The sequence below is a fragment of the Mus caroli genome, unplaced genomic scaffold (genome assembly GCF_978045245.1).
Source record: "Mus caroli unplaced genomic scaffold, Mus_caroli_1 scaffold_14, whole genome shotgun sequence".
Taxonomy (NCBI): domain Eukaryota; kingdom Metazoa; phylum Chordata; class Mammalia; order Rodentia; family Muridae; genus Mus; species Mus caroli.
Genome location: NW_028227269.1, coordinates 96,257,570 through 96,284,883, shown reverse-complemented (window position 1 = coordinate 96,284,883; position 27,314 = coordinate 96,257,570). Strand labels below are relative to the sequence as shown.

Sequence of the window (27,314 nt, the reverse complement as noted above, 5' to 3'; positions counted from 1 at the left end):
GAGGGGGAAACTAGGAGGAGGGGTGGGAGGAGAGGCTACCATCAGGATGTATTATATGAGAGAAGGGTGAAAATATCTGTGGCTGAAAGCATTCTAACATATACAATATATTTATTTTACTATTCTGAATAGAAAATAAAATATTGGGGGTGGGTGGGAAATACAATAAACACACCCTTATCAGCAACTTTCAGGGAGAAAGAATAGAAAGACTGACTAGGGAAGGAAAAGATCTGAAATGTTTCCCTCCGCTGCTGATTGGTAAATGACCAAATGAACCCAAATGGTGCACTACTTCAGATGTTATTTTATTTTTCTTTTATTTTTGTGAGAGACAGCAAGTTTGTTGGCTGTGTCTGTGCATTTGTATTCAGCAGTGGCTCTCTGTTTCAAGAATTCTTTTTATTTCATAAAGGGTTCCCAGCATAGATAAATCTACTCATCACAAAGCCTTCTTGGGTCAGCATCCATCGCTACAGTAACACCTGTTACCATAGCAACTGGGAATGGGTTTAGGTAGGAGAGAACAGGGCCCCGTGCCTGGATAAGAGACTGGTGAAACTGGGATTTGAAAATCAGAATCATAGACTTGATAAAGATAAAGAGATCCCTATGTGCTCTGTATCATGGATGCCAGTTTGAAATCAAACTCACCTAGCTAAAAATAAATAAATCAGGTAAACAAAGTCAACAGAGGCAACTGGTAAGTAGCGACTTAATCATTGCTCTAAAGAATAGGCACCAGCGTCCGTGGAAGCCTTCTGCTGGCTTGGTGGTTGAGAGAAGGAGAAGAAATGCATCACTTTGTACAAAAAGATTTGCTAAAGATGTTGTTAGGGAGATGACATATAATTTGGACAACACAAGGAGTTAATTATTTAAATATCTTTCCACTTATGAAAATTCCCTAAATAAGGCAGGGGAAGTAGAGGCAAAAATCAAACAACGACCTGCATATAGTCTTTTCTCTGCCTATCCAAAAATGTACTTAAAAAAAAATCAGTCTGAAAAAAAAAAAAAACAAAAAACAAAAGTCATGTGCAAATTACAATGAATATCTACCTGTATGTTGATACATTTAGTGTATCTTCTCTGAGTGGGGAATGCCCAAGAGCTGGAGTATTGAGAATTTCCCATAGACCCAGAAAACCTCGAATCTTCATAAATGCCAGTGTTTGACCATCTGGAGAGTATAACAGCCGTGTCCTGGAGCCAGCTCCAACGGCTCTCCTTCCTGTGGTCTACTCCTTTCTGCTTCTTGGGTAGCTGTCCACAGTCCTGACAAAGACAGGTGTAACTACTAGCCATAAACAGACAGCTCACAGCTGTGCACATTGCTCTACTTGTTAAAAGCAGATGCTGTCATGGAGCACAGACATACCTGCAGGCAAAAAAAAAAAATCCACGCACATAAGATAAAAATAAATAAACCTTGAGAGCAGGAGCCAACACTGTTTCTGCATTTTGTAGGAAGCAAACTTTGGGGAAAACATTGCAAAGTTGCAAACAATGGGTGAGTGAAGGAATTGACCTTCCAGTTTAGATTCTTTGTCAAAAAAGCACCGGGTAAGAACAACTAGAAGTTCTTTTCCCTTCCAGAAAAACTTACAGTTTAATGGGAGAATCTTAATGAGGAACTCTGTAAGTCTTTAAAGATCCAAGGGCTGACTTTTCAATGCTGATTGAGTTCAGTCCAGAGTGCTCATCATAAGGGTCACCTTCTGACTTCCATAGCAGTGCGCCTGCTCCGAGAGGAAATGCAAGTTGCTAGATGGCTCTGGCAGCCAGGCATTAGGGAAATTAATTATACAACATTTTCAACCAGTGTTTTAGTGTTAATTATCTAATGATAATGTTTTGGTCAGTGGTTGTGAACGTTTGTGTTTCTCATGTCTCTTTCAGTAACTAAAGAAAAATCCTAAGCAAGTTTCTATATCAATATGACTACTAGCTATATTATTTCAATTTTTAGAAGTATAAATTAGTGCTATGGCTCTCAGTCTCACTAAACCCGAAATCTACATTAATTTTTCATGCATAAAGAAATAAAGGAAATTGAAAAGTATTTTCTAAATACCATAAAAGACCAAAGTCAAGCCTGGAAATCAAGTCAGGGTTCTGGGTTCAAGGGCTGAATCCATGTGACTCTCAAGTCACTCAATGGACATCTGAGTTTTCATATGTGGGCAAAAATATTTCTGGGATTCTAAAAAAAAACTTTATATGTATTCCTACAGGCTACCAATAACATCAAAAAATTAATCAAATGATTTTGGCTACCTTTTATTTTTAGTATTTTATGTTTAGTCATTAAGCATATATGTCTCTGAGTGCACACAGGATGTATTAACTCTATGAAGGCATTTTGATTGGGAAATGCAGTGCATGGATATATAGCACCAGAGCAAGGTGGCTTCTACAGTGCGCACACTTCATCATGGAAGAACAATGGGAAAGGACCACTATATATGTCCACATCCTGCTGCAAACGTATCAGTCCTTGTGATTGTCAAGCTTTTGTTTCACAGTGAGAAGGACCAAAGCGACATCAAGACATTTGCTAGCTGATCATTTTTGCACAGGAGAAAGAATACCTAGAATACCCAAGATACAACTTCCAAAACACAAGAAAATCAAGAAGGAAGACCAACACGTGGATACTTCATTCCTCCCTAGAATAGGGAATAAAATATCCATGGAAGGAGTTGCAGAGACAAAGTTTGGAGCTGAGATGGAAGGATGGACCATCCAGAGACTGCCCCACCCGGGGGTCCATCCCATCATAAGCTACCAAACACAGACACTATTGCACACACCAGCAAGATTTTGCTGAAGGGACCCTGATATAGCTGCCTCCTGTGAGGCTTTGTCAGTGCCTGGCCAATACAGAAGTGGATGTTCACAGTCATCTATTGGATGGAACACAGGGCCCCCAATAGAGGAGCTAGAGAAAGTACCCAAGAGCTGAAGGGGTCTGCAACCCTATAGGTGGAACAACAATATGAACTAACCAGTACCCCCAGAGCTCATGTCTCTAGCTGCATATGTAGCAGAAGATGGCCTAGTCGGCCATCATTGGGAAGAGAGGCCCCTTGGTCTAGCAAACTTTATATGCCCCAGTACAAGGGAATGCCAGGGCCAAGAAGTGGGAGTGAGTGGGTAGTAGAGCAGGGCGGGGGGAGGGTATAGGGGACTTTTGGGATAGCATTTGAAATGTAAATGAAGAAAATATCTAATAAAAATTCTGGGGGGAAAAGAATATATAGGGGAGAGAAGAAAGAGGAATAAAGAAGGAAGTGCGGTAGAAAATCCTTCAAATATTCTTTGGTTAAAAGAAATGCCTACCCAGGGCCTACCTAAAACTAGGCAGGATCAATTCCGAAATGAAGACTTGAAAGATACATCAAGACATTTTACATGTTATAAGTCAAAACAGGAGGCCTATGAGTGTAAGATTGCCCATAAATATTTATTTGTCTGGACGGAAACTCATCCATATAAACATATTCAGCTATAAATGTAAAGAAATCAAGACCAAAATACAAAATCCATTTACTTCTACTTTATGTGACTCGGTGACTAGATCCCCAAAGGTCTGTAAACTTCATGAAAGTTCATGAGAACATTCCTTTTATAACCCAGTAGATGGAGTGGCTTCAAATCCTTGATAGTGGATGTGATCGGGAGGAGTATTTAGTACGTACATTAGGAGTATACAGAGGAGAAGACTGATGCAGGCGGACTGAAAACCCAAAGCAGAACAACAACAAAATCATAGTAGTCAGATAGAATGGCCACTGATGTAAAGACGAACAGTCCTGCGTGCTTCTTAGGGGTTATAGCATAGAGGCAAAGAGAATTGGTACTAAAACAATGATGCCCAGTCATTAGAATACATACAAGATAATACATTTCTATACCTTACTTAATAAAGCCCACATAGGAGTCATACAGTGTACCTTCAAACTATTTCCACTGGGTTCTACTCTGCCAGATTTCTTTTCCAAAATGTAAGTTTCATTAAATAATACCATGTAACTTAACCTGCCTCCACCTCTTAGTCTATAATCTCTAATTCTACAGCATCTCTTGTGGACACAGAAAGTATGTCCCTTTTGTGTCCTTGGAGCCTATTGTGTTTCCTAGTACACAATTTCAATATGTTCCACATATCAGCTCTCCCCGTCTCAGTCACAAAGCAGTACAGAATCGGATCGGCAACACAGTTTAGACTCGTCAGGGCCACTGTGACTCTGTACACCGTAAACGTCTGCCATCCAGACTTGTCGTTGACGTTCATGTCGCGCTCTAAAACGCAGCGGATGAGCACCATCACGTGGAAGGGGGTAAAGCATAAGACGAAAGTCAGCGTGATGCTAGCGAGCAACTTTATGATCCTTCTCTTCTCGCTGTTTTCCGTGGCTTGGTTGTGCTGCACGGCTCGATAGACTTTATGGTTGCAGATCATGATGGTGATCAAGGGTATTGCGTAGCCCATGCATGTCCTAAACAGGTTGAGTTTTATCTGCCATTTCTCCAGAGGGTATTTGTCATAGCAGAGAGTGAAATTAGATTTGTCCGAGTCACAATATTCAACACTTGTTTCATCTTTCCACAGAAGCATAGAGTTAAAGAAGGACTCTAATATCCAGATAAAGAGGCTGGTAATAAACGCAAATCTTCTTGTTCTTAGGAAGGAAAACTTCAGAGGGTAGACGACTGCTAAATAGCGGTCCAGGGCAATGCAAGTGAGGAACGCCGTGCTGCTGTAAAAGTTCATGTAGGTGAAGAAAACGCTTCCTTTGCACAAGGTGGGAGAGAAAGTCCAGTTGTCTTTATTCCAAGTGTAATTGATCCAGAGGGGCAGAGTCAGCGCATACAGCAGGTCTGACAGGGACAGACTGAAGAGGTAAATTCCTAGCTCATTTTCCTTCTTCGCTTGCAGAAAGGATACGCATAAAGATCCGATGTTGGCTGGGACGCTGACTATAAACACAATTATGTAGACCACGGGGAACAAATAGTGCTCTAGGTGGTGCTGCTCTTCAATGCACATGCTGTTCATCGCCATGGTCTTCACAGTGGCAGTTACATCACTTCTTAGGCTGTCAGCAGGGAAAGGGACCTTGCCTTGTAAGTTTTCAATGTTAAATTCTTTTTATTAGAATTCTTCTCTCTTAGGGTTTCCTTGGGTTTTGATGTTCTGATCAGTTCATCCATGCATTTAGAGAGTGATTGTAGACTGATTTTTTTTTTTTCTTTACACAGACTATTACTGCTAGAAGTTGGGATCCAAGCTCCTGGGAGTAACTTAAAGCAGTTAATGAGATTTAAGCATCAGAAGTCTTCATGTTCAATAGCATGGGATTTTAGCTTTCGTGAAAGGTCGCCGCCTCTTGCTTGCCCTTTGAATTTTACAGGAGATTGGAGATCGGTCAGTGCAAATGGGAATACTTTGTTTTTATTTTCACTCCGTTTGGCATTCTTTCAAAAGTGTCATGTTTCTGTCACAAAAGATGAACTAGCATAGGTTAGATATGTAGAAGGTATGTAGCTTCATTCTAATCATGACTTTAAAGCTGTTTTCTTTCACTTATTGAAAATAAGAAATATTTCAAACTACAAAACACTATTTAACCAAAGCAATGAACTTTAGCAAATAAAATCAGAGACGTTTTTTCTATTTCAAATAAAACTTGCTGAAAGGATGCTGGCTTATAGAGCTATAGAGCTATATTTCCCACCAGACAATGCCCAATAACCATAACCAAAGTTTTTTTAAACCATTAAAACATTTTGGAGGCTAAAAAAATAGAAAATTTAATTATTTTCCTGCAATGAGAAAATATTTTATTTTGTTGCTTTGGCTACACAATTTATAAGTTTCAACTTAATATACAATATCAGTATAAGGCATTTCAAAAGTCACATTATTAAGAGAATATTTTCATAATATGATTAAGTAGATTTTGAATATAATTTGTTGAGTGCTAATGCACTCAACTTCCTCTTCTGTTTGTCTTTTGTTTCTTGTGAAATGTATCTCACTGTGTCACACTTATATTCCGTAAATCCCCATTTAGAGATGGGAGACAGAACCATCTCTATTCTGTGAAAATGTTGTGATTATCAACTTCCATCCTCAGAGCTGGTTATCTCTGACGTTCATTCCTTTGTAAAGTGACACTGTCTTAGAGAAGGGCTCCCAATCCCACTCCTGTGGGCCTTCATGGTAGTGTTGATGGTTTACATTATGGGACCATTTCAGCAAGCTACCCATGGCATTGGTGTCATTCTCTTTCCAAGTGTAGATGAGTTCAGAGCATGAAAGGATTTTCTATCACAAGGCATGATTCTGGGACTGGGAAGGAGTTGCATGTAGGATGCATCTCACTCTTAAAGAGGAAAAGTGAAACTCCCAAACTATCTGGTTTTCATCACACTTAAAGGCATGAATAAAACATGGAAAGCAGTCTGTTAGAGCAATAGCAAAATATTTGTGATGGAAAACAGAAATTGGATCTGAGGAGAGGGAGGGGAGCAAGAAACTGTTGATGTGCCTGAGCTAGATGTGGGCAGAGGACAGCCAGGGCATCTGGGTCAGACACACACGGGAGGCACAGAATTCACACCATCGAAGGCAGAAGGTGCTCTTCCACCACCATGTGCACTGGGATCTAGGAGGCTCTAGCTTCTGAGAGAGGTCAAATCAGGAAAGCAAAGAGATTAACCAGTTCTAGAGACATTTACAGAAAACAGAGACAAGCTGGCAAACTCCTTACTTTGGCCTGGTTTAGGCAAGGAGCTAGATAAAAAAGAAAGAAAGAAAGAAAGAAAGAAAGAAAGAAAGAAAGAAAGAGAGAAAGAAAGATAATCTTCCCTCGAGTGTTCATACAATGTAGCAGATACTCACTTAGAAAAGATTTGAATCTTCACCATTAGTTTGGCTCATGTGGCCTACTTACATGGTTCAGTTTCATTAGCCACCATGGAAATATGAATGGGAACCTCAATGAGACACCACTAACATGCTCACCAGAATAAACTGCATGGTGGAAAATATCAAGATTGGTGGTGATGTAGATGGAACACCTGAACCCATATATATATATATATATATATATATATATATATATATATATATACACTAGGTTGGAAAACTTACACATGTAGCATGATTTGGTAATCTTGTTGCTAGCTGAATACGCACCTATTTCCTAAGCAGCAGGCACTAAGATCAGAAGGTTTATGGTAGCACTGTCTGCGATACATACCAACGAGGATGTCCATTAGCAGTAGACTAGATAGCATGCATGGTATATCACCCTCATCCTTATCCTTATCCATCATCTCTATCTCAATGCTTGCATTTTGGTCTAAATGAAAGAGCCGAAGCTTTAATAACACGATGCTGATTGACAAGACCAACGCAACAGAGGACATATTATTGGATAAAAGCCAGCTAGAGTTTGTGCTGAGTCAGGACAGTGGTGACCTTTAACAGGGTTGGGTAACACGGAAAAAGAAGGCGGGAGGGGGACTTCTGAGTACTGAGACAGTATTCTGTTTCTTAACGTGGGTCCTGGTTGACTGAGCATGTGCAGCTTGTAAAGTTATCAAGCCGCACACTTGGTTTGAACAGGTTCCGTTTGTAAAAGCTGATTGAGCAGTATGCTTAGGATGGTACATGGTGGAATCAATAGGCCGTGGTGACTGAGGCTGGGAGGCATCTTAACAACATGTTTGACATGTAATCCCTTTTAGGAAATACAATTTGCTTTCTTTTCCTTACATGAAAATCAATAAAATGAGTAAAAAAAAATTAATTTAAGCCATCATGGAAAGACTCACAGAAGAAAAGGATTTATTAAATGAAAAGTAATTTTTAGGCACCTAGAAGAAATGAACGTAGAGTTTTCTCATAAAGAAAGGCTTCCTCAGCCTGGGCTTCAAAGAGCCCCAGAGATAAGAGCTCCGACAAATATGATCATGTCATGGATTTTGCAGGCAAATGGATGGAACTGGGAAATATCCTGAGTGAGGTAACCCAGACCCAGAAGGACATGCATGGCATGTACTCACTGAAAAGGGGATAGTAGCCCCAAAGCTCAGAATACCCAGGACACAAACTCACAGACTGTAGGAACTTTAACAGAAGGAAGGCCCAAGTGTGGATACTTGAAACCCACTTAGAAGGAGAAGAAAATAATCGTGAGAGCAGAGAGAGGGAGGAAATCATGGAGCAGAGGGGAGGGAGAGGGAAAAGTAGAGGCAGGATCAGGTAGGGGGGGGGGACAGGAGGGATACCCAGAGGGCCCGGAGAACAAATCATGCAGCAGTAGGGGGCAGAGGAATATGATAGAAAGTCTGAGAGACCTGGGATGTGAGAGGTTACTAGGACTAAGGGCCTAGTTGAGGCTGAGGGCCACCTACCCATCTTCAAATTTTTAACCCAGAATTGTTCCTGTCTAAAGGAAATGCAGGGACAAAAATGGAGCAGAGACCGAAAGACCCACCCAGTGACTGGCCCAATTTGGGACCCATGTGCACACACTAAATCCTGACACTATTATTGAGGCCATATAGTGCATGCAGACAGGAGCCTGGCATGGCTGTCCTCAGAGAGGCTCCACCAGCAATTGACTGAGACAAATGCAGATACTTACAGCCAACCATTGGGTTGAGGTCCAGGACCCCTATGAAAGAGTTAGAGGGAGGACTGAAGGAGCTAAAGGGGATTTGCAACCCCATAGGAAGAACAACAGTGTCAACTAACCTGGACCCCTCAGAGCTCCCAGAGGCTAAACCAAAAACCAAGGAGCACACATGGGCTGGTTCATGGTCCAGGGCACATGTATAGCAGAGGACTTCCTTGTATGACCTCAATGGTGGAGGATGAAATTAATCCTGTGGAAATTAGACGCCCAGGGAAGAGGGATGATGGTGGGGATTAGGTGGGAGTGGATGAGCCAGTTGGGGAACACCCTCTCAGAGGTTGGGGGCCAGGGGAGATGGGGTGAAGAACTTTTGAAATGTAAATAAATAAAATAAAGATTAAAAAAATACGTGAGGGGGAAATCTAAGAGACCTAGGAGCACAAAAGCTTTAGAGATAAAGGGAAACACATGTAACACAAATCATGCGTATTTAATCAGCCCCTAAGAGATAAAAGATGGATCAGAACACATGGTGAACGAAGAGAAAGAAAGATAGCTGCGTGTGATAGCTCCTGTCTGTAACCCCAGTGTCTGGGAAGAGGTGGCTTAGGGAATTACCATGGATTTACAAACAGCCTGGGCTATAGAAAGAAAGCATGTCTCAGGAAAAGGAGAGGAAGGAGTGAGGAGAGAGAGAACGTCAAAACTGAAAAGTCATATTTTTTCTCTAAAAATTAGAGTAGACTTTGTTGAATACAATGTAATAGTAAAAAATTCCTCAGAAGAGAACGTTGGTGCAGGAAACTAAAGAAATCAGGAAAAAAAAAGTTACCAGTGTAAAAGGAAAAGGGAAACAGGAGAGATACATGGAGTGGACAGTACACGTGTAACGGGAGCCCCGTAAGGGAAGAAAAGGGAGGTCAGCGGAAAGCAATGTGCGTAAATCCTACGTCTGACTGATTTCTGGAACTTATGAGGGACATGAAGCCCCATGAATGATGAAGCCTAGTGTCAGATGTGACAAAGTGAAACGTCTGTACTTAGTGATCAAACTGCAGAGACCCAAAGCTAAGGTGGTGGGGGGTGGGGAAGTGACAGGGAAGAAAGATTGATTATGTACGAAGGACTCGTTTCAGACTGACAGAGGGCTTATCAATGGCAAGCACTGAAACCAGATGACAGACTGTTCACATTTCTGTATTCCAAGATAATGGCTGTCATCCTATAATTGTATTTCATCAACAGAGCAAAACCTAGCATTGACTGGTAACTACCACTCAGAAAAACCTTCTCAGTTCTTGAAGGAACCTTTAAAGGTTCTTGGTAAAGACAGAAAATGAAACTCTATGATCTGAACCACAAGAAGGGAAGGACCTGCATAAGCTGCTAAGGAGGGGGCTCTGATGAATGTCAGCATCACACCATTGGGTGGGCTTATACACCCTAGGGAAAACACCTAAGCTATAAAGGTCTCCTCTCTTGAGATGGGACTCAGAATGGAAGGGCAGGCAGTGGTGTGTTACTAAGCGAGTACATGTTTGTTTCTACAAAAGTGAAGACAGAGAAAATTATTTTAGTGAGGTTTTAGAGGTCTCAACAGGATAAATTCCTTTAGCTATAAAAGCACTTCCTGCCTTGCTGAGAGCAGCCAGCCACCAGCCAGGGGAGCTTGATGAAGCAGATAGCATCTTGTCTGTTGAGTAACAGGGGCAGCAGTATGTGCTTGTGGTTGCTTTTGGAAAGGTTCTCAAAGTTCTTGGGGGGCCGGGGGAGGGGGGAGAGAATCTGTGGTTCTTCTAAGTTTGTTTCCTCTCCTGTAAGTTAGTGCTCAGGCCATGGGGTTGCTGTGAGAATTAAATGAGATGCCCTGTGGGGCCAAGAGAGGAGTGCAGGCAAAGCCTTCACCATATGTTAACGTCTGCAGTGTACTGCTTTTCCTTCCGCTGCCCCACAGATTTCCTAAAAGGAAGCCATCCTTGACTGTCCGGCAAGCGCATCACAGGCTAGCCTAGGGATTTTGTACCTGTGATGCCAAGCCAGCATTGCAGATAGCTCTAGTTAAGTCAATGAAAAATGCATCTTAAAAAAAAAAGATATACAGAACATATTATTCCTGTATCTTTCCAAATATTATTTAGGATGCTTTAGTGAAATTTTGAGAATTTTTGCCACCCTCCCTGAAAATACATATGATCTAAGTTTAAATTTTACGAAGCGCGAAAAAGACAATCTATGGTGTAGCTCTAAATGTAATATGAATAATTGATGATAACTAAAAGCAAATTGCTTGCATTCAGCATTACAGAAACACTTTCACCTAAAGCATGCTTGCTGCCTTTCAGGTCTCCACATGTCTCCGGTACTATGACAGTTATTTGTTAACAAATAGTTACAACGGATGCTTAATGATGCTGGAAATACAATTTTCTAACCTCACATGATTTCCGATGAATGTAAAAGCTATTCCTAGACTCATGCACTGGTGGGGAGATAATAGCAGGTAGCTTTCCTGTCCAGGATGGTAGAGATTCTTTCTAAACCATCAGTTTGCCAACACACTGCATCCCAAGGAGATCGCTGAGCACACATGGTCCCCTTTGTTATACCTATATCATCACCTAACCAGTTCTAAGTTTGAGTTCTGACATCCCCATACCACTGCTCAAAGTAGAAGAAACCATGTGTCTTCCTCATTTGCATCTCTCTCACAAAACTTGATCTTGTTACACTCACAAAGCCCAAACCAGAGGAAATGTTACATTGTTGATCATTATGCTAAAAAGTATACTATCTACTTTGAAATCTTGTTCTAGGTTTTAATCTCATACTCACCCCTGTTTCTGGAGGGATGCTTGTCTTGACTGAGGAGGCTGGCAAATCTGCTTGTATCAAGAAGAGAAACCAGCAGTGTTGTGGGGACAGGAAATTGCGCTCGTATTTTGTCATAAGCCAATGAGGAAGCAGCCTTTTAATGAGAAGGCTTACTTTCTCTGAGTTCAAACAAAAGGATCCTTCTGTACTTTTAAGTGATGTTTGGGTCATTGACTGTCATGTGATTTTCATAACCCATTCTCTTTGTATCTTAATTATAAATGAATACTTATATGTATGCCTATTTCATGCATATGTATGTGTCTGACATATGCACACATGTGTATGCAGCTGTGTCACCAGTATGCACTCTTTTGGAAACCAGGAAAGTGTCCTGTTTGCCTTGCTCTGCCTTATGCCTCTGCACAGGGACTCTTACTGATCCTGGAACTGGACTGGTGGCTAGCAAGCTCCAGTGATCTTCCTGTCTCAGCTTGTCCACTGTGTTGGGGCTCCCAGCATCCGCATTAGTTATGCACAGCTTTTAACTTGAGCGATAGGATCTCAGCCCAGGTCCTCATACTGTGCAGCAAGCACTCTTCCCCAGATATTCATCTCTACACCCTCTGAATTTGATGCTTAACGGAATACATTGCAACTATTCAATCCTTTACATGTCTTCATCCTGTCCCTGTATCTGCCATTAGATTCACTGTGCAGGCATCTACACAGGTCCTGACTATTCCGTGGAAATGAGCATACCCGCATGTAAGAGAGAGCTACTCGCTGACACCCTGGATGCCCCAGAAGCAGAGGTAAACAGTTCTAGATGCTCATGAATGAGATAGGATGAGTAATCTGGGTGTGAAGATGGAGAGGCTACTGTGGACCGCTTTGGGGTGAGTTGGTTCATGAAGAATAAAGCAGAAGAGGCAGAATGGGTTTGGTGATTACTGTGGTTTGACAGCAAAACTAGGCGGGGATGTGAGTAGGTCAAGAGAGCCAACTTTGGGAGAACTTTTTTCTGTTCTTCTGGGGAACTAATACGATTAGATGTATAGTATTTGATTACAGAGAATCATTTTCTCTTCTAGTAATCCTCTGGGAATAGAAAACAGTGATTCCTAAAAGCAGCTGATGGGACTGGACCAGACAAACAGATAACCATGCAATGTGAAAATGTGTTTGTGAGTGCTATAGATTATTATTTTAAAACGCTAATGCAGTACTTTAACAAGGTAAAACTATAAGTAGTTAAATCAAAGTGAAATTAGTTTCTAGAACATCCCACTTTTGAGAAAAGTTAGACATAATTTTTTAAGCTGTATTCCAATAAGCTTTGATTAGAAATTAAGGCTAGGATATTATTTTATAAGTACGAAATCAATTGAGAGTGAAAACTTCTAACTTAATTTTAGGCTCTACTCAGGATATGCCAAGTCTGTGTTTGTAGATGAAAAAAAAAGTGCTCTTATGGTGGTATACTTGAGACATTTCTTCCTGCAGTGGACTATGGTGTAGAAGGGAAATGCAAAGGCTTTTGAAAATTCCTTAGTATGTCTTTATGAATCATAAAAAATATGCCCGGCTGTGGTGGCACACATCTTTAATCCCAGCATCTGGGAGGCAGGGGCAGATGGATCTCTGAGTTCAAGGCTAGCCTGGTCTATCCAGTGAGTTCCAGGATAGAGTATACTCTGTCTCAAAACCAAGCAAGCAAGCAAGCAAGCAAACAAACAAGCAAGCAAGCAAGCAAACAAACAAGCAGTAACAACAACAACAACAACAAAAAAGAATGATAAAAATAACGAATTTGTGAAGTATTCAAGAATTTGTAAATACCATGTAGTAACTGAAAACCTCAGGATATATTGTCATTGGGATGATGGGAAATTAAGGTAAAATGTACAAACTATAGTGACCTGAGGCGTTGGGGCTGGGAGGTTGGGGGTCCACTTAATACAGGGTTTCCCTTGCAACCATGGAGATCTGAGTTCGAGCCTCAGGGGCAAGGTCCAAACAGTCAAGTGTGGTGGCATATGATCATGATCCCAGTACTGGGAAGGTAGAGGCAGGCAAACTCTGGGTTAGAGAAAGACTTGTCTTTAGTTTAGAAGAAAGAACAAAAGAGAATGGTGAAGCCTGAGGAACAAGTCCCAAGGTGGCCCTTAGGCTGGCACACACATCTGCACACATCACGCACATACACACATACAGAAACAAGGGAATTAAAAATTTGCCAAAATGAAAATAGTAATTTCTGTCTGCTCATGACGACAATCCTCATGTCTCTTTTTTGCTTGGTTTTGCTCATGTGTCTAACTGTTGTTTCTATTTCATGGGTAGTTCACGATTTGCACAATATCTAATTTTACCTAGATAGACCATACTTCTCTTTTTAGAGGAAGAGTATTTTCACATCCATATCGAATATCTATGCACTTACTCTTCAAACGCTGGAGAAAAAAAAAAAAAGAGGATGTAGTTAGAGAACATGAGAAATACAAACTGTGACTTCTGCTTACAGAAGAAAAAAATGTTAGTGAGCAAAAATTACTTCCTTCACACAAGGAGACACTGACTTTTGTGGATTCTGCATCTTGTTTAGTTAAAACTGCACTGGCACCATATTTAATCACCGTGGCATTTAAATGAATAGTTGGCAAAATTTCAGAGCTTGGAGACACGGAGGCATTTTGACAATATAAAGGCCAAATCAATAAACAATTATTCAGAACATTGGCTTTATGGGGTCAGGATTCTTTGCCAGTCAGTTTTCTGATCTTCTGAGATCACAGTGGGCACCCAACGCTGGCCAGAGGCAGCGCACTTGGGCTCAAAACGGGAAACGGGGCAAATGGATGTGGACCGTCTGGATTACAACTTCTTCATGCGGTAGACAGCGTGGGCAGTTATTCTGCTGATGAAGGACATTTTCCTCCTTTCTCCTTTTTAAGCTGCATCACTTGTCTGGTGCAATTTCCGAGATTAAAAACAGCGGTCAAATAGGGCAAGGTCAAGTTCTGACACCCTGGTATGCATTCTCATTTTTATTTCTTTTTATACATTTAATTAGTCATGTTGTGTTTGTGGCCTGATGAGAAAGGGTTTTTGGCAGAAAGTGAGAGTGGAACAGGCTATGGGTTTAGTTTTCAAAGAGGTGACCGAGAGGAATGGGAAGGCTGGGGTTCTGGGCTCCGTGCTTGGGGAAATCCTGTTGACATCCAAATTTTGATATAAGAAATTCATAAAGGAAGGGTTTTTAGAAAATTAAGTATGAAGAGAATAATATAGCTTTTTATTAATTAAATATGGTGAAGGTAATGTCTGGGGTTAAAATAAACTACCAAGCTTAATATTCTGTCTTGACATTAGTATGGCTGATAGAAAGTTCGAATGCTCTCTGTGTTTGGTGTTCTCCCTCTGTTGGGCAGCATTGTGCTCGATGTTGAAATAATCATTCTGTTGAACTGTGTTGTGGTTTGAACAAGACATGTTTCGCAGAACCTGTGTGTGAACACTTGGTCCCCACTGGCAGTGCTGTTTGAGGAAGGTTGTAGAACCCTTAAGGGCCAGTAAAAATGGGCCTTGGTTTTGTCATAGTCTGTCCCCACTTCTTATCACTGTCTGTTTCCTGCTTGTGGACACAAGGTGACCAGGCCCATGACACCTGATGCCCTGTTATCCCTGTTGTGATGTATTAAACAGTGTCTTCAACATTAAGACAAATAAATCCTTTCTCCCTTAAGTTGCTTCTTGCCAGTTATTTGGCTACAGTGACAGAAAACTAGAAAAGAAGGGTAATTAACATAAACTGTCATTTTCTTCAGCGCTGCTAGGAGCTCAGTAGACTCTAAAATTCCTCTCTTGACAGTTGATATTGACAGTTGAAATGAGACTAAGCATACATCCGCTGCAGCATGGGACTGAAACCTCCCGGCTTTCTATTTCTTGAACAAATCTTTGCAGTAAACATCACTGACAAAGGAGCTAGGTGTAATATATGTAATATGCTTATATTACATATGTTTATGTTATGTGCATGAATGTGTCTGTGTGAGTGTGTGCACACATATTTGTGGGAGTCTGCATGTTTGTAGATAGAGGCAGGGCAGCCAGACTAGGGTGTTGGCTGACTAGGTACAGGAGGAGTTAAAGGTGTTTGCTGATGCCAGACTTGGAAAGTACCGGGATCCAGACTCAAGTGCTCCCACCTCTGCAGGTAGTGCTCTTAACCCCGAGCCATATCACCAGCCCCATCATCACAGATCCGTTTGATGGAAGTTCATTTATAAGATGCTGTCAGAAACAACGGCAATCAGACAACTTGATCCAGAGTTGAAAGCTCAGATGTACAAGCAGATATTACAGGATGTCTGTAAAGAGATAAGCTTTCATATCCTTTTACACTCTGGGGATACCTACCTCAAAGGAGTGTTTCCAACACTTTTAGTGAGTAATTGTTTCATCTTATCTCCTCATGTGACCGGTGACTTTTTTTTTTTAAGTTCAAGAATTATACACTAACTACGTGTATGAGTTGGACGCTGCTTAGAAAATGCGTGTACATATACATTGTGATAGAACAGATAGGATGGGCTGGTATGAACCTTAATCAGCACTTCTGCTTAATAGGCAAGATTGCTCATCTTTCTCAAGGTTGATTTTTCTCTTATTTTAACTTACAGAAAGAAGTTTTGAGGAACATAAATAGGCCACTCAGAAACACTTCTAATTTAAAATGGTTTAAAAGAACACATTTGAAACATGAGACCTGGGACCTTCCTCTTCTAGTCTTATGTCATCGATCCTGAATCCATACATTTAAGAGAACCCATGAACAGGATTGCTTCTCTGATAACTGTGATTTTTTATCTCACATACTGGTGAATTTTCTTTTCCAGTCTGCATATATGACTTTGCTTAACAGAAATATTTCTTGTTTGTTTCCCCGAGTATAGATTAGAAATCGGAAACAAGAGCTGTGTGCTTTGATCCATGAACTGTGGTGTTTCCAGGCTGGGTGTCATTTCTGTTAATGGTTTCTGTATCCTATTCTGTATTGTTCATCCATTGCACAAAATCTGTAACCAGTGTGCCAATTAGAAGTTGGAATGGCATGCTACAGTATGGCATGTGCTGTATGTTGGCTTCAAACTTCCTGTTTTCATGAGTGTGGTATGTGTTCCAGGTTTGATGAGAGACCCTAACTCAAATTAGAAGGTAAAAAGAGTTGGGGAAATGACTCAGTCGGTAAGAACACACTGCTCAAGCATGGGACACATAACAGGTGGCAGGCAACTGTAATCCCAGTGCTTCGGAGGGTGAAGGAGACAGATAGATTACTGCACCTTGCTGTTCAGTAAGAAATCTTGTCTCAAGGGAATAAGGTAGAAAGTGATAGAGACAGACACCCGAGGACCTGCTCTGGCCTTTTTGAGGACTCATGTGCACATCTCTAAATATGTTTGAATATAAAACACACACATTCATACACATACACACACAAATTATGTGAAGAGATTGAGGAAGCCACTTGCTTTGAACCACTGGTCTACAAACACACACACACACACCGAAGAAGGAGGAGGAGGAAGAGGAGAAAGAGGAATGTACACAGGTACAGTATTGCTCAGAAAGACAATGGTTTGATTTTATCCTTTCATATAATTTCCCATATTTGTGTTTGTGGTGGTTAATCTTCAGTATCAACTTGACTGGATTTAGAATCACCACAAAACACACCTCTGGGTGTGTCTATGAAGGTCTTCCCTGAAAGACTTATCTGAAGAGGGAAGCTGTCATAGTCCTGGACAGAACAAAAAAAAGGAAGTAAATTGAATGCCAGCATGTTCACCTCTCTGGGCTTTCCTGACTGGAGATGCAACACCACCAGGTGTCTCGGGGTACTGCTGTCATGACTCTCCTGCCAAGGACTGCACCCTCCAACTGTAAGCCAAGACAAACCTTTCTGTCTTTTAAGTTCTTTAGCACATATTTTGTTACAGCACCGAGTAAAGTACTGAAGACAGTAGTCTTGAAGCACAGATTTAGGTTTGTCTTTAAGGGGGAGCACAACTTATTCCAAAGAGAGTTATGCAAAGCCTATGATCTCTTAAGCCCCAGGGCCTGTCCTGTGTCTTCTCCTTGCCACTCTGGTGTCTCAGGGGCTTGGGTGGAAAACTCAGCTTATTGTATGCTTTCCACTAAGGAATTTTGAGAGAGAGAGAGAGCGCTTTCTACAATATTAGGGGAATCTAAATTCTCAGGACAGTTTACTTTCCCATCACATCAGTTTTACTGACAGTGGAAGGTAGCTTATGATTGTTTCGAGGAAGCATAATTTCACCTTTGTCATCCTTGGGTCCTAAGAATTAAACTGCTGTGACAGACTAGACGGATGAAGCACATAAATTTAAGTTACAGGGCACAGGGGCACACCCTAAGAAATTGAAGACTCCCCCCCCCACAAACAAACAAACAAACGGTTAATGATAAACATGCTGAATCTGATCAGGAGCAGTTTAGGTTGTAAAATGTGCCAGCAGGCACGTCCAACCTTTTCATATCCTGACACTATGTTGTCTGCTATAGACTTCACACTTGAGGTCTGCACAGTTGAGTATTTTAATCATAAAAAGTCACAGAATGTCTTAAGTTTATGTATAATTTTGGGGTGGGCTGCTTTCATAGCAATCATCTGCTCCATGTGGTCTCAGGCACAGGTTGGATGCACCTGCCAGGGTATTTAACTGGGTAGAGAAGTGAATAGGAAGGTAAGGGTTACTGTAACAGGAGTTGGCAAACAACACCACTTCCTCTATTTAAGTCAGGGCGTCTTTCATAAGTGATTTTCATAGTCACTTTTTATTCAAGAAACAGAATAAAGGTCCGAGTATTCTTTCTGCATCTATTGTACTTTTTAGGTCTCTCAATCCAAATTACTATGCTATAGAAACATTTTGGATGAGTAATCATATTAACTCTTTTAAGGCTAAAAGAGCTGGATATAGCAGACTACTCATTCGAACAACTTTGTTAGCTAGCATTTGCTAAGTGTATATAAGTGCACAATTATGACTTCCCGAGTGCCTATTATCTTACTTTTATCTTATCCGGACTTCCCTGACTTGCTGTTCTTGTCTCACGGTGGTTTAGATAAATTCAGGGTCCTCAAGCCAAGCGACTCAACCAAGGTGACCGCTTAACTGGGGGCGCTTAAAGCCAGGTCCTCATTGCCGTTTCCTACTGGGAATGTTCGGCTAGAGTAGGACCACTCACAGCCCTCTTTTGACCGTTGTTGACCATTCACTTCCCGTTCTCTAAGATGATCCATCAGGTGAGGTAGGAAGAGTGGTCACTAAGTAATTACACGCAGAGACCGGTCCCGCCTCTTTGACACAGAAGTGACAAGGCAATGCTCGCTCAACCAACGCCCTCCCTCCCCCCGGCCCCCAGCTCAACACAACAGCGGCTGCGCGGACTGCCCGCAGCCCTCACTTAAGATGGCGAAAGCTTCCTCAGCAGCCCACTCTTCTTCCTCAGGGAGGCGATCGGGCCCGCCTCCCCGGGCGCCACAGTCGCGTGACCCGCACAATGGCTAACAGCCAACCTAAGGCTTCCCAGCAACGCCAAGCAAAAGTCATGATCGCCGCCGCGGGCTCGGCGAGCCGTGTCGCGGTGCCCTTATTGTTGTGTGCGCTGCTAGTGCCCGGCGGCGCCTACGTGCTAGACGACTCCGACGGGCTGGGCCGGGAGTTCGATGGCATCGGCGCAGTCAGCGGCGGCGGGGTGAGCGCGGGCTGGCGGGAGGCAGGAGTGCGGAGCATCGCAGGGACCGCAGGGACCGCCGGGGCCGCCCCCTCCCACAAGCCCCCGCGGCGTTGCCGGGCGAGCGCACGCCGCTTTCCCGCGCGCCAGGGTGAGATGAACCCCGGCTGGCAGTTAGATTGCAATGGGGAGCCAGACGTCTCGAGGGGACAGGCGTCTGCTGCAGTCAAGTGGCCCGGGCTCGAGGGAGCTCTCGTTCTGGATCGCCGGTTGGGTCGCCCGGGGAAAAAGCCAGAGAGGGACCGCGAAGCCTCAGCGAGATGCTTTAGGGGGGTTCTCTTCCTTCCCAGGGAGTTAGTTCGTGGAGCCGGGAGTCAGAAGACATAGGCAGGGTTTGGGGACCCTTGAACAGTGATAAGCACCCCCGTTCCTCCCTGTAAGACCTCTTGGACTCTTTAGAGTTGTGTAAAGCCTGAAGCGATCGGGGATATTGTTTTTAAAAGAGGGCCACCTTCATCCACTAACAGAAACTGCGGTGTGTCTGTGTGTTGGGAGGAGGGAATGCTGGCTCTCTTAGGGCACATAAGAATTATTAGGTGTATTGGTTAAAATTAAGTTGTCTTCCACTCCCATTCTGACTTTGTTAATAAACACCAGCTAATTCTCAAAAGATGAGGTCTTGAGAGTGATTTCTTGTTGACTCAAAGATCTCAGGACTGGGAAGTGGGCTTGCTTTTAAATTGAAATCTTAAGAGTACTTTTAGATCTACAGAAAAGCTGGGAGTGCAGTAAAAAGTTCTACACCCCAGTGTGTGTATGTAATAATGAACTAATCTATTCTCAGTTTATTTAAATTTAAAATAGCCAATATTTCTTATACAACCATAACTTCTCCTTTTGGTATCTTTGTGATAGTAAATCTAAGTGTACAGGCTTTTTTTTAAAAAATGAAATTTCTAGTTTTGCTTAATTTACTCAACTTTTAATTATTAAAATAATTTCATAACCTGGTGTGTTGTAGTAAGCCTTAGTATGTGTGTGTGTGTTGGGAATGTTTGTACATGTGAGTACTGGTGCTTACAGAGGCCAGAAACAGGTGAGTTGCCATCTCTCCAGCCTCCAGAGCAGGTAAATCTATTAGTCAATTAGTAATGTCTCTATACTGTGTTATGTGTTAGTCAGTTTAGGAAAATAATAAATGAAGATGAATGAACATTTTATTTACACCCCAGTTTAAACTTGTGTGTGTACGAACATGTTACCTAGCACAGTTGTAGCAGCACTTAGATTGCCCTCTCTTGACTTTCACATATTTAGGGAAAGCATTTTGCTTCAGTGGTTGACATGTGGGCTTCCAAGGTTGCTGGAGTCATTCTGGCACGGGACACTCACCTCCTGGTTTTGACAAGTTAGTTCATTTTCCTTTGCTTAAGTTTCTCTTCTGAGGGAACAAAGCAGCGGCTGGGGGCGGGCGGGAGGTAGCATTGTGAGGACAGGTGTGATTAGCCAATTGTGGTTCTTGTTCCCTAGTAAGGGTTATGGAGCGGGAAGTTGTTTTAAGATTTCGAGGCTGGATGTTGGGAAAGTGCCCAGGTGCCCTAGTTTCTAATACTACAGAAATAATACTACATACAGCAAAAGGGGCATTTTGACCATCAAGAGACACAGTTACCAAGACACAAGCTGTTTATGGGTCCTTGTGCTATCTTGTCTTTACTGCTGCTGACCTAGTCCTTAGTTACCTTGTGTCTAACACCTTGCCTACTCATTGATAACAGCCTCTCAAAGTACAGGTCTTTGATTCACTATTGGTTTTATAATTTCTTTCAGGCTGTCATCTGGGTCTAGGTATGGCTGAATCTAGTTAGTGCTTGTACTTATTCTTTTCTTTTAAGATAACACAAGTTTATTTACGCAAAGTGTTAGGGGCCAGAAGTCTAGGTGAAAACATTGGTAAGGATGTATTCGCTGCAGAGGTTCATGGGAGAATCTGTCCCTTGCCATTTTAGACTTTGGTTGCATCTGATGCTGAGTGCCTGTACTTAATATATATGTTTTCCTCTCCGTCCTGTTGCCAGTTTTGTCTGAGGTTTTGTTCATACTGTCTTGCCTTGGGGATCTTTGTGAGGTCGGTCTTAACAAAAGCAGATCGAATTTATAAAGGTGAGGGGACTGTTTCCTCTCAGCATAGCTCTTACATGTTTATATTAGCTATTTTTCTTGTTGATATAACAAAATACCCAAAAACAATTTAAGGGAGAAAGGATTTATTTTGGCTCCCAGTTTGAGGGTTTGGTCCATCATGGTAGGGAAGAAGGATGCGGCAGCTGGCTACATCGTATCTGCAGTTAGACAGCACACCAGTGATCGCACTAGATGATCGCCAGTGCTCAGGTAGCCTTCTTGATTTTATACAGTTTGAGGTGTCAGCCCATGACATGTTTCTGCTCACATGCAGGGTGGGCCTTCCTACTTCAGTTAGCCCAAGAAGCTCCTTCACAGACACATTCAGAAGATTGTCTCCCCAGTGGATACTCTGTCCTGTCAAGTTGATAATGTTAACTATCACACTGTAATAATAGCTTTTATAAGCTTATCTCCCCATCAACTCTTACACCCTCAGAAGAAAACCTTAGCTCTCAGAAAAACAGGAGGCCTGTGCACCCAGTGATTGGATACAGACCAAATAGCGTGGCAAATGACCCTCCACAGCTCCGTTTGCTCATGCTGGGGCATGTGCATGTGTGTGTGTGTGTGTGTGGTGTGTGTGTTTACACTGTAGACAAATACAGATGATTATACTTGTTTTCTTCATATTTTTGAAAACATTTATTTCCCCCAGGCAACCTCCCGGCTTCTAGTAAATTACCCAGAGCCCTATCGTTCTGAAATACTGGATTATCTATTTAAGGTAAGGAAGAATAATTAAACCAATGGGCCTGTGCTGTTTTGAAAATATATGTTGAAGTTCAGCCCTAGCATTTCTCAGCTTTCTGAGAGAAGTTTGGCTCTCCCCTCACTGGACTGCCCAAGGCCTCTATGAGGTTTTTACCTGACAGAGCACACTAATAGCACTGTTACTTTTTTCCACAGCCAAACTTTGGTGCCTCTTTGCATATTCTAAAAGTGGAGATAGGTGGCGATGGACAAACAACAGGTAGGAGGATTTGGGACAAGGGGTTTCCCTGACATTTTACCTATCCTTAAACATATGGGACAGAAGGAAGGCCGCCTCATTTGAGGAGCTGCTCTTCCGCAGATCAGCTTTTCTCTCCATTTGCGTTTTCAGGTGTGTGCATGTGTGCACCTTGGGCTTGGTGACATCACCTTGCTGGTCTGGCTTTTCTTATTTTGATTTTTGTTGAATCATGTTAAATGTAAAATTACCAAACTAGTATTGAGACTCTCGGTTGCTCATTTAGTTGAAGTAGTCATTAGAGAAGCAAATCTAGTTTTCTAAAAATCATGCACATTTGGAATTTCATGGAAAAGTTATAAGAAGAATTTAATTATTAGAATATGTAAGATGTTATTAACTTTAAAAATGTAGAATACAACACATGTATTTTAGAGATACAGATATAGCTTTTTTTAAAAAAAAATAAACAGAATTTAAATAAAGATACAACCTTCACCACCAAATTTTGAAATACTTCTCTCAGTAATTAGATATACTTAATGTTTATATATAGGTCAAGTCCATTAATATTACTTGAGAGCATTTTCTGTATATTGTCTTCCTGCTAGTGATTCCAAGGTAATTTCTTTAAAAAACTAGTTATTTTTATGTAACAAATATGCATGTTTTATTTGTATGGGTATATGTATGCCATGAGCGCGCACTTAGTGCCTTCAGAGGCCAGAAGAGTATTCAGCTTCCGGAAACTGGAGTTTCCAGTACTTGTAAGCCATGCCAATGCTGGGAGCCAAGCCAGTGCCCTCTGGAGGAGCCGCCTTTGCTGCTGAGTCTCCTCTGAGTATGTACTCTTACTGGAGTTTGAGGACAAAAGCCCTGGCTTCCAGTGTAATAACCTAGGCTTGGTCACTTATCCGGGACGTGGCAGTAGTGAAGGCAGGAAGGCCCTCTTATCATCCAGACACTCTGAGTAATAAGAAAAAGGTCTAATGACTCTTGGCTCTTCTTTGAGGAGCCATAAGGACTTTGAAGCTTTATTGAAAAGGGGAAGGAAGGCTTTAATCTGTGGTTTGGTTAGCTAGAATTTATGCATAGCTGGCCTAGCAAGCAGGTAACCTTGGTCAGGCTGTGGTCTGATTGTTCATTCTCCAGGCTGCTTCTGCAATTGTCCCGAGACGTCTTCTCCTTTGAGAGGGCAGCTTGATTCTCTTTCTAACCTTCGGAAGGCTCGTGGGTCTTTGGGGAGTAGTTTTAATCTGTTGTGATAAAGGTGTTTGTGGATCAGAACTGTTTTTCTTAGAATCCAAGGTAACTGCAGGGCAGCCCAATTTAGGAGACCTTAGAAGGAAAACAGTTGAGGAGGCAAAAATGAAGTCAGAGAGGGAGAAAATGAGAGTGAGGTCGGTCAGTCACTGGGCCCTGTGTCAGTATTCATGCTTTATTTATGATGACAGAAAAAAAGTGAAAAATCAAAGCCGGCGTGAACCTCCCTAATAGAAGCTTGGCTAGGAAACACGTCTTACGTTGAAACCGTTTAGACGGGGAGCTGATGCTGATGTGTGGTGCATTTGCGGAAGCTAAATGAGCGCTAAGGATATATAAGTGCAGTTCTTAGGAGTTCTTGTGCTGACATTAAAGAAGAAACGGGCCAGGATAGTCATCCTCAGAAGGCCCCACTTTGCAAAGACTGGTGTCTCTGAACCATGAGTGCACACGAGGACTTTGACGTCAGAGACCTACCTCTGGCCTTGGTGGTTCCTCTGCTGGCTTTGAGTGCTAGCACAGGACTTGGCTCTTGTTGTAGTAGGCATGTATATTCATCTTTTCTCAGAGCTTGCTGCGTCATGACTGTTATATTGTAGAATATAAGGATCGGGGCTCCAGGAGTACAGGGATTCACAGCCAAGGTTGGGAGGGAGAGCTGAGGTGATGCGGACTTGAGTTTGGAAAACCTCAGATTGAAAGCTCAGCAGAACTTAGTCCGGGGGTTATTCAGTAATAAAATGTGATAGCATCTGTCTCGGTACTTCTTTTAAAATAACATTGTGGCTTTATTATTTAAGAACCTTACAGTGTTTAAGATAATGAAAAATATGGAATAAGATACGTTGCAAAGCCACCTTCTTACATAATTCTCATCTGCACAACTTCCGAACCAGAACTAGAGTACAAGAAAAGGATCACATTCAAAAATTGTTTTAGTGTGTGTTTGCATGCAAGTGTGTGAGAATGTGAGTGTGTGTGTGTGTGTGAGAGAGAGAGAGAGAGAGAGAGAGTGGTGCATGTATGTGTGTGAGTGTGTGTGTGGTGTGTGTGTGTGTGGTGTGTGCGTGTGCATGTGTGTGTACTTAAGAGGCTCTGGAAAGCACACCCTTGGGTCACACCCTTCCTTCTGCTCTCCCTATCAGATGGCACTGAACCCTCGCACATGCACTATGAGCTAGATGAGAATTATTTCCGAGGCTATGAGTGGTGGCTGATGAAGGAAGCTAAGAAGAGGAACCCAGATATTATACTTATGGGTAAGGTAAAGCGCTTAGGACTCTTTTCCTTTAACTCTTCAATTTGGAATCATGCACGCGAAGTCTCTTTTAATACTAAAGTACTAATTTTTGGATATTACCCCTATACTACCAGCTATGAAACATACCAGGAATGAAATTTCATTGTCACTGTTTATTATGTTGTGTCTCCAAGCCTTGATTGATAACTTGAGTTTTGAGACAGAGTCTCCCTTTATGACCTAGGGTAGCCTGGACCTTGCTGTTAGCCCAGACGGACTTCCACCTCATTCTCCTGCTGTCTCTCAAGTGCTAGGGTTGTATGCTTCCCCATCATGCCTGGCTTGCTTTTTTAAAACCTTGGTGTCTTAGGGTTTCTACTGCTGTGATGAAACACCATGACAGACAATGCAAGCTGGGGAGAAAGGTTTTGTTTTGTTTTGTTTTGTTTTCCCCTGCCTTATACTTCTGGATCACTGTGTATCATTGAAGGAAGTCAGGACAGGAACACAAACAGGGCAGAAACCTGGAGGCAGGAGCTGATGTAGAAGACATGGAAAGATGCTGTTTACTGGCTTTCTCAACATGACTTGCTCAATCTTCTTTTGTATAGAACTCAGAACTACCAGCCCAGGGATGGTACAATCCACAGTGGGCTGGGCCCTCCTCCATCAACCACTAATTAAGAAAATGCCCTATAGGCTTACATACAGTGAGATCTTATAGAGGCTTTTTCTTAATTGAGCTTCCCCCCTCTCTGATGACTCTAGCTTGTGTCACGTTAACATAAAATTGTCTAGCATCCTTGGTGATGTTAAGATCACCGGAGACTGAGGATTCTAAACAAATTCTGTATCTAGTTACTGCCCATATTGGGTTTGGATATTAGCATTGGACACAACTGGATAGTTGCTCAAGCTGGTCTGTATTCGTTTCACAATTCTGTAGCCGCATGAAGTACTTTAATAGCCAAAGCATAGGGCTTTTATCACTTGAAGTAAATTTGCTATTTTGATTACATTCAGACTGAGTTAAATAAAATTATGACCTATTTTAAATACTGTAAGTTATTGAAAATTAGCTCCCTTGATAATTAAAGGAAAAGAGTATTATTTTTCAAATTAAAAGAGCAATGGAGACTATTCCCCCAAATGGGTTTTTAAATAAGAGATTCCAGAAGTGTTTGGACTAGTCTAAGCATCATTGACTTGGGCACATGCTCCCCACTGTCCTGATTCTAAGGTGAAACCGCATGTAAATGTAGATGTTCAGCATGCTAAACCACATGCCAGCAACGCCTCACACTGTGGACCTTCGCTGGACTTAGCAGCGCATTGTCTTTAAAGGTTCTGCTGTTGTAATGTCATATTTTTTATATAGTGAAATTAGCTTAGGAAAAAAATATTATGTCTGGTTGATTTTGATTCTTTTTTTTTTTTTTTTTTTTAGCAGCAAACTAGATTGGTCATATATTTATTAAGTGGAAATGAGCTGCTGAAGTAGGACTTAAAACCAGTGCCTTTCAGTTCTCTCTCCTGACTTCACAAGCTCACTGAGGTCATACACGTGGGTGAGGTTCTCTCTCTCACCCAGCTGCGCTGCTTTCCTGTTGTGTTAGGTTGGCTGACCTTGGTTGCTTGGCCTACTGCCAGTCAACCTTAGTTCGTAAGGTGATATCCTTGTGAGTGAGACCTCTATGTTGCTCTGATCTTACGAGGGTTGTTTTGGAATAAGCCTTTCAGGGCTCCTCAGTTTGACCACAAGAGAACAAGAGTGTAATATTGAACATCCCTGAAGAGAGCAGAGATGTCACAATGTGCCTTTCTTTCTGTTAGAAAATGCTGTGAGGGAGGTTTTTGTTTTTGTTTTTAATTTCATTTCATTTTCTTGAAAGGACAGTAGCAAGTATAGGACATAGCTGTCAGGATCAGTAAAGAAATCTTGGTTTCTATTGAATAGAAATGATTTTTTTTTGCGTTTGCCTGTGGTGGAGTCTCTCCTTTTAGCCAGCTTTATGCCTGCCCGGTGCACCGGTTTCTCACCTGTCTCCTCTTTTGTCTGTGTTCTCCCTACAGGGTTGCCATGGTCATTCCCTGGATGGCTGGGCAAAGGCTTCAGCTGGCCTTACGTAAATCTTCAGCTCACTGCCTACTATGTTGTAAGATGGATTTTGGGTGCCAAGCATTATCATGACCTGGACATTGATTATATTGGGGTTAGTAACATAGTTTAACATACTTTATTTTTAATTTGTATATGTATAATTTTAGAAAGTAATTAGATTTTTGATCAGTTAGAAAGGAAGATTTACAACCATACTTTAGGTATAGAAATACTCTTTGCATGTTGCATAACGCCATAACAGGGTGTTTTGATATAGGCTTCATTTTTTAATTATTATTTATGTGTATGGGTTTTTTGCTTGCATGTATGTCTGTG

General features: G+C 41.8%; 2 protein-coding genes across 3 annotated transcripts in view; one reads left to right on the top strand and one right to left on the bottom strand.

Moving 5' to 3' along the window:
- Positions 1-3,473: 3,473 nt before the first annotated feature.
- Positions 3,474-11,609, bottom strand: Gpr65 (G protein-coupled receptor 65). The gene is made up of 2 exons (XM_029484892.2): positions 11,490-11,609; positions 3,474-5,504 (listed from the first exon to the last, which is right to left on the bottom strand). Exon 2 carries the CDS (start codon positions 5,069-5,071, stop codon positions 4,058-4,060), a length of 1,014 nt encoding a protein of 337 aa, XP_029340752.1. The 5' UTR covers positions 5,072-5,504; positions 11,490-11,609; the 3' UTR covers positions 3,474-4,057.
- A 980-nt stretch (positions 11,610-12,589) lies between these two features.
- Positions 12,590-27,314, top strand: part of Galc (galactosylceramidase) — a 61,479-nt gene continuing 46,754 nt past the window's right edge. The window contains exons 1-5 of one of the 2 annotated variants that reach the window (XM_021179239.2): positions 12,590-12,655; positions 22,081-22,149; positions 22,332-22,395; positions 24,783-24,896; positions 26,951-27,090. In XM_021179239.2, coding sequence (XP_021034898.1) covers positions 12,635-12,655; positions 22,081-22,149; positions 22,332-22,395; positions 24,783-24,896; positions 26,951-27,090 — 408 coding nt within the window. In that variant the 5' untranslated portion in view covers positions 12,590-12,634. Of the gene's footprint in view, positions 12,656-18,864; positions 19,260-22,080; positions 22,150-22,331; positions 22,396-24,782; positions 24,897-26,950; positions 27,091-27,314 lie in introns of those variants that run through there. The other variant, XM_021179238.3, reaches the window with a different exon arrangement.

What these genes read in the sequence shown, in the direction of transcription:
- Gpr65 (XM_029484892.2), bottom strand. Translation starts at nt 5,071, where the DNA reads ATGGCGATGAACAGCATGTGCATTGAAGAGCAGCACCACCTAGAGCAC.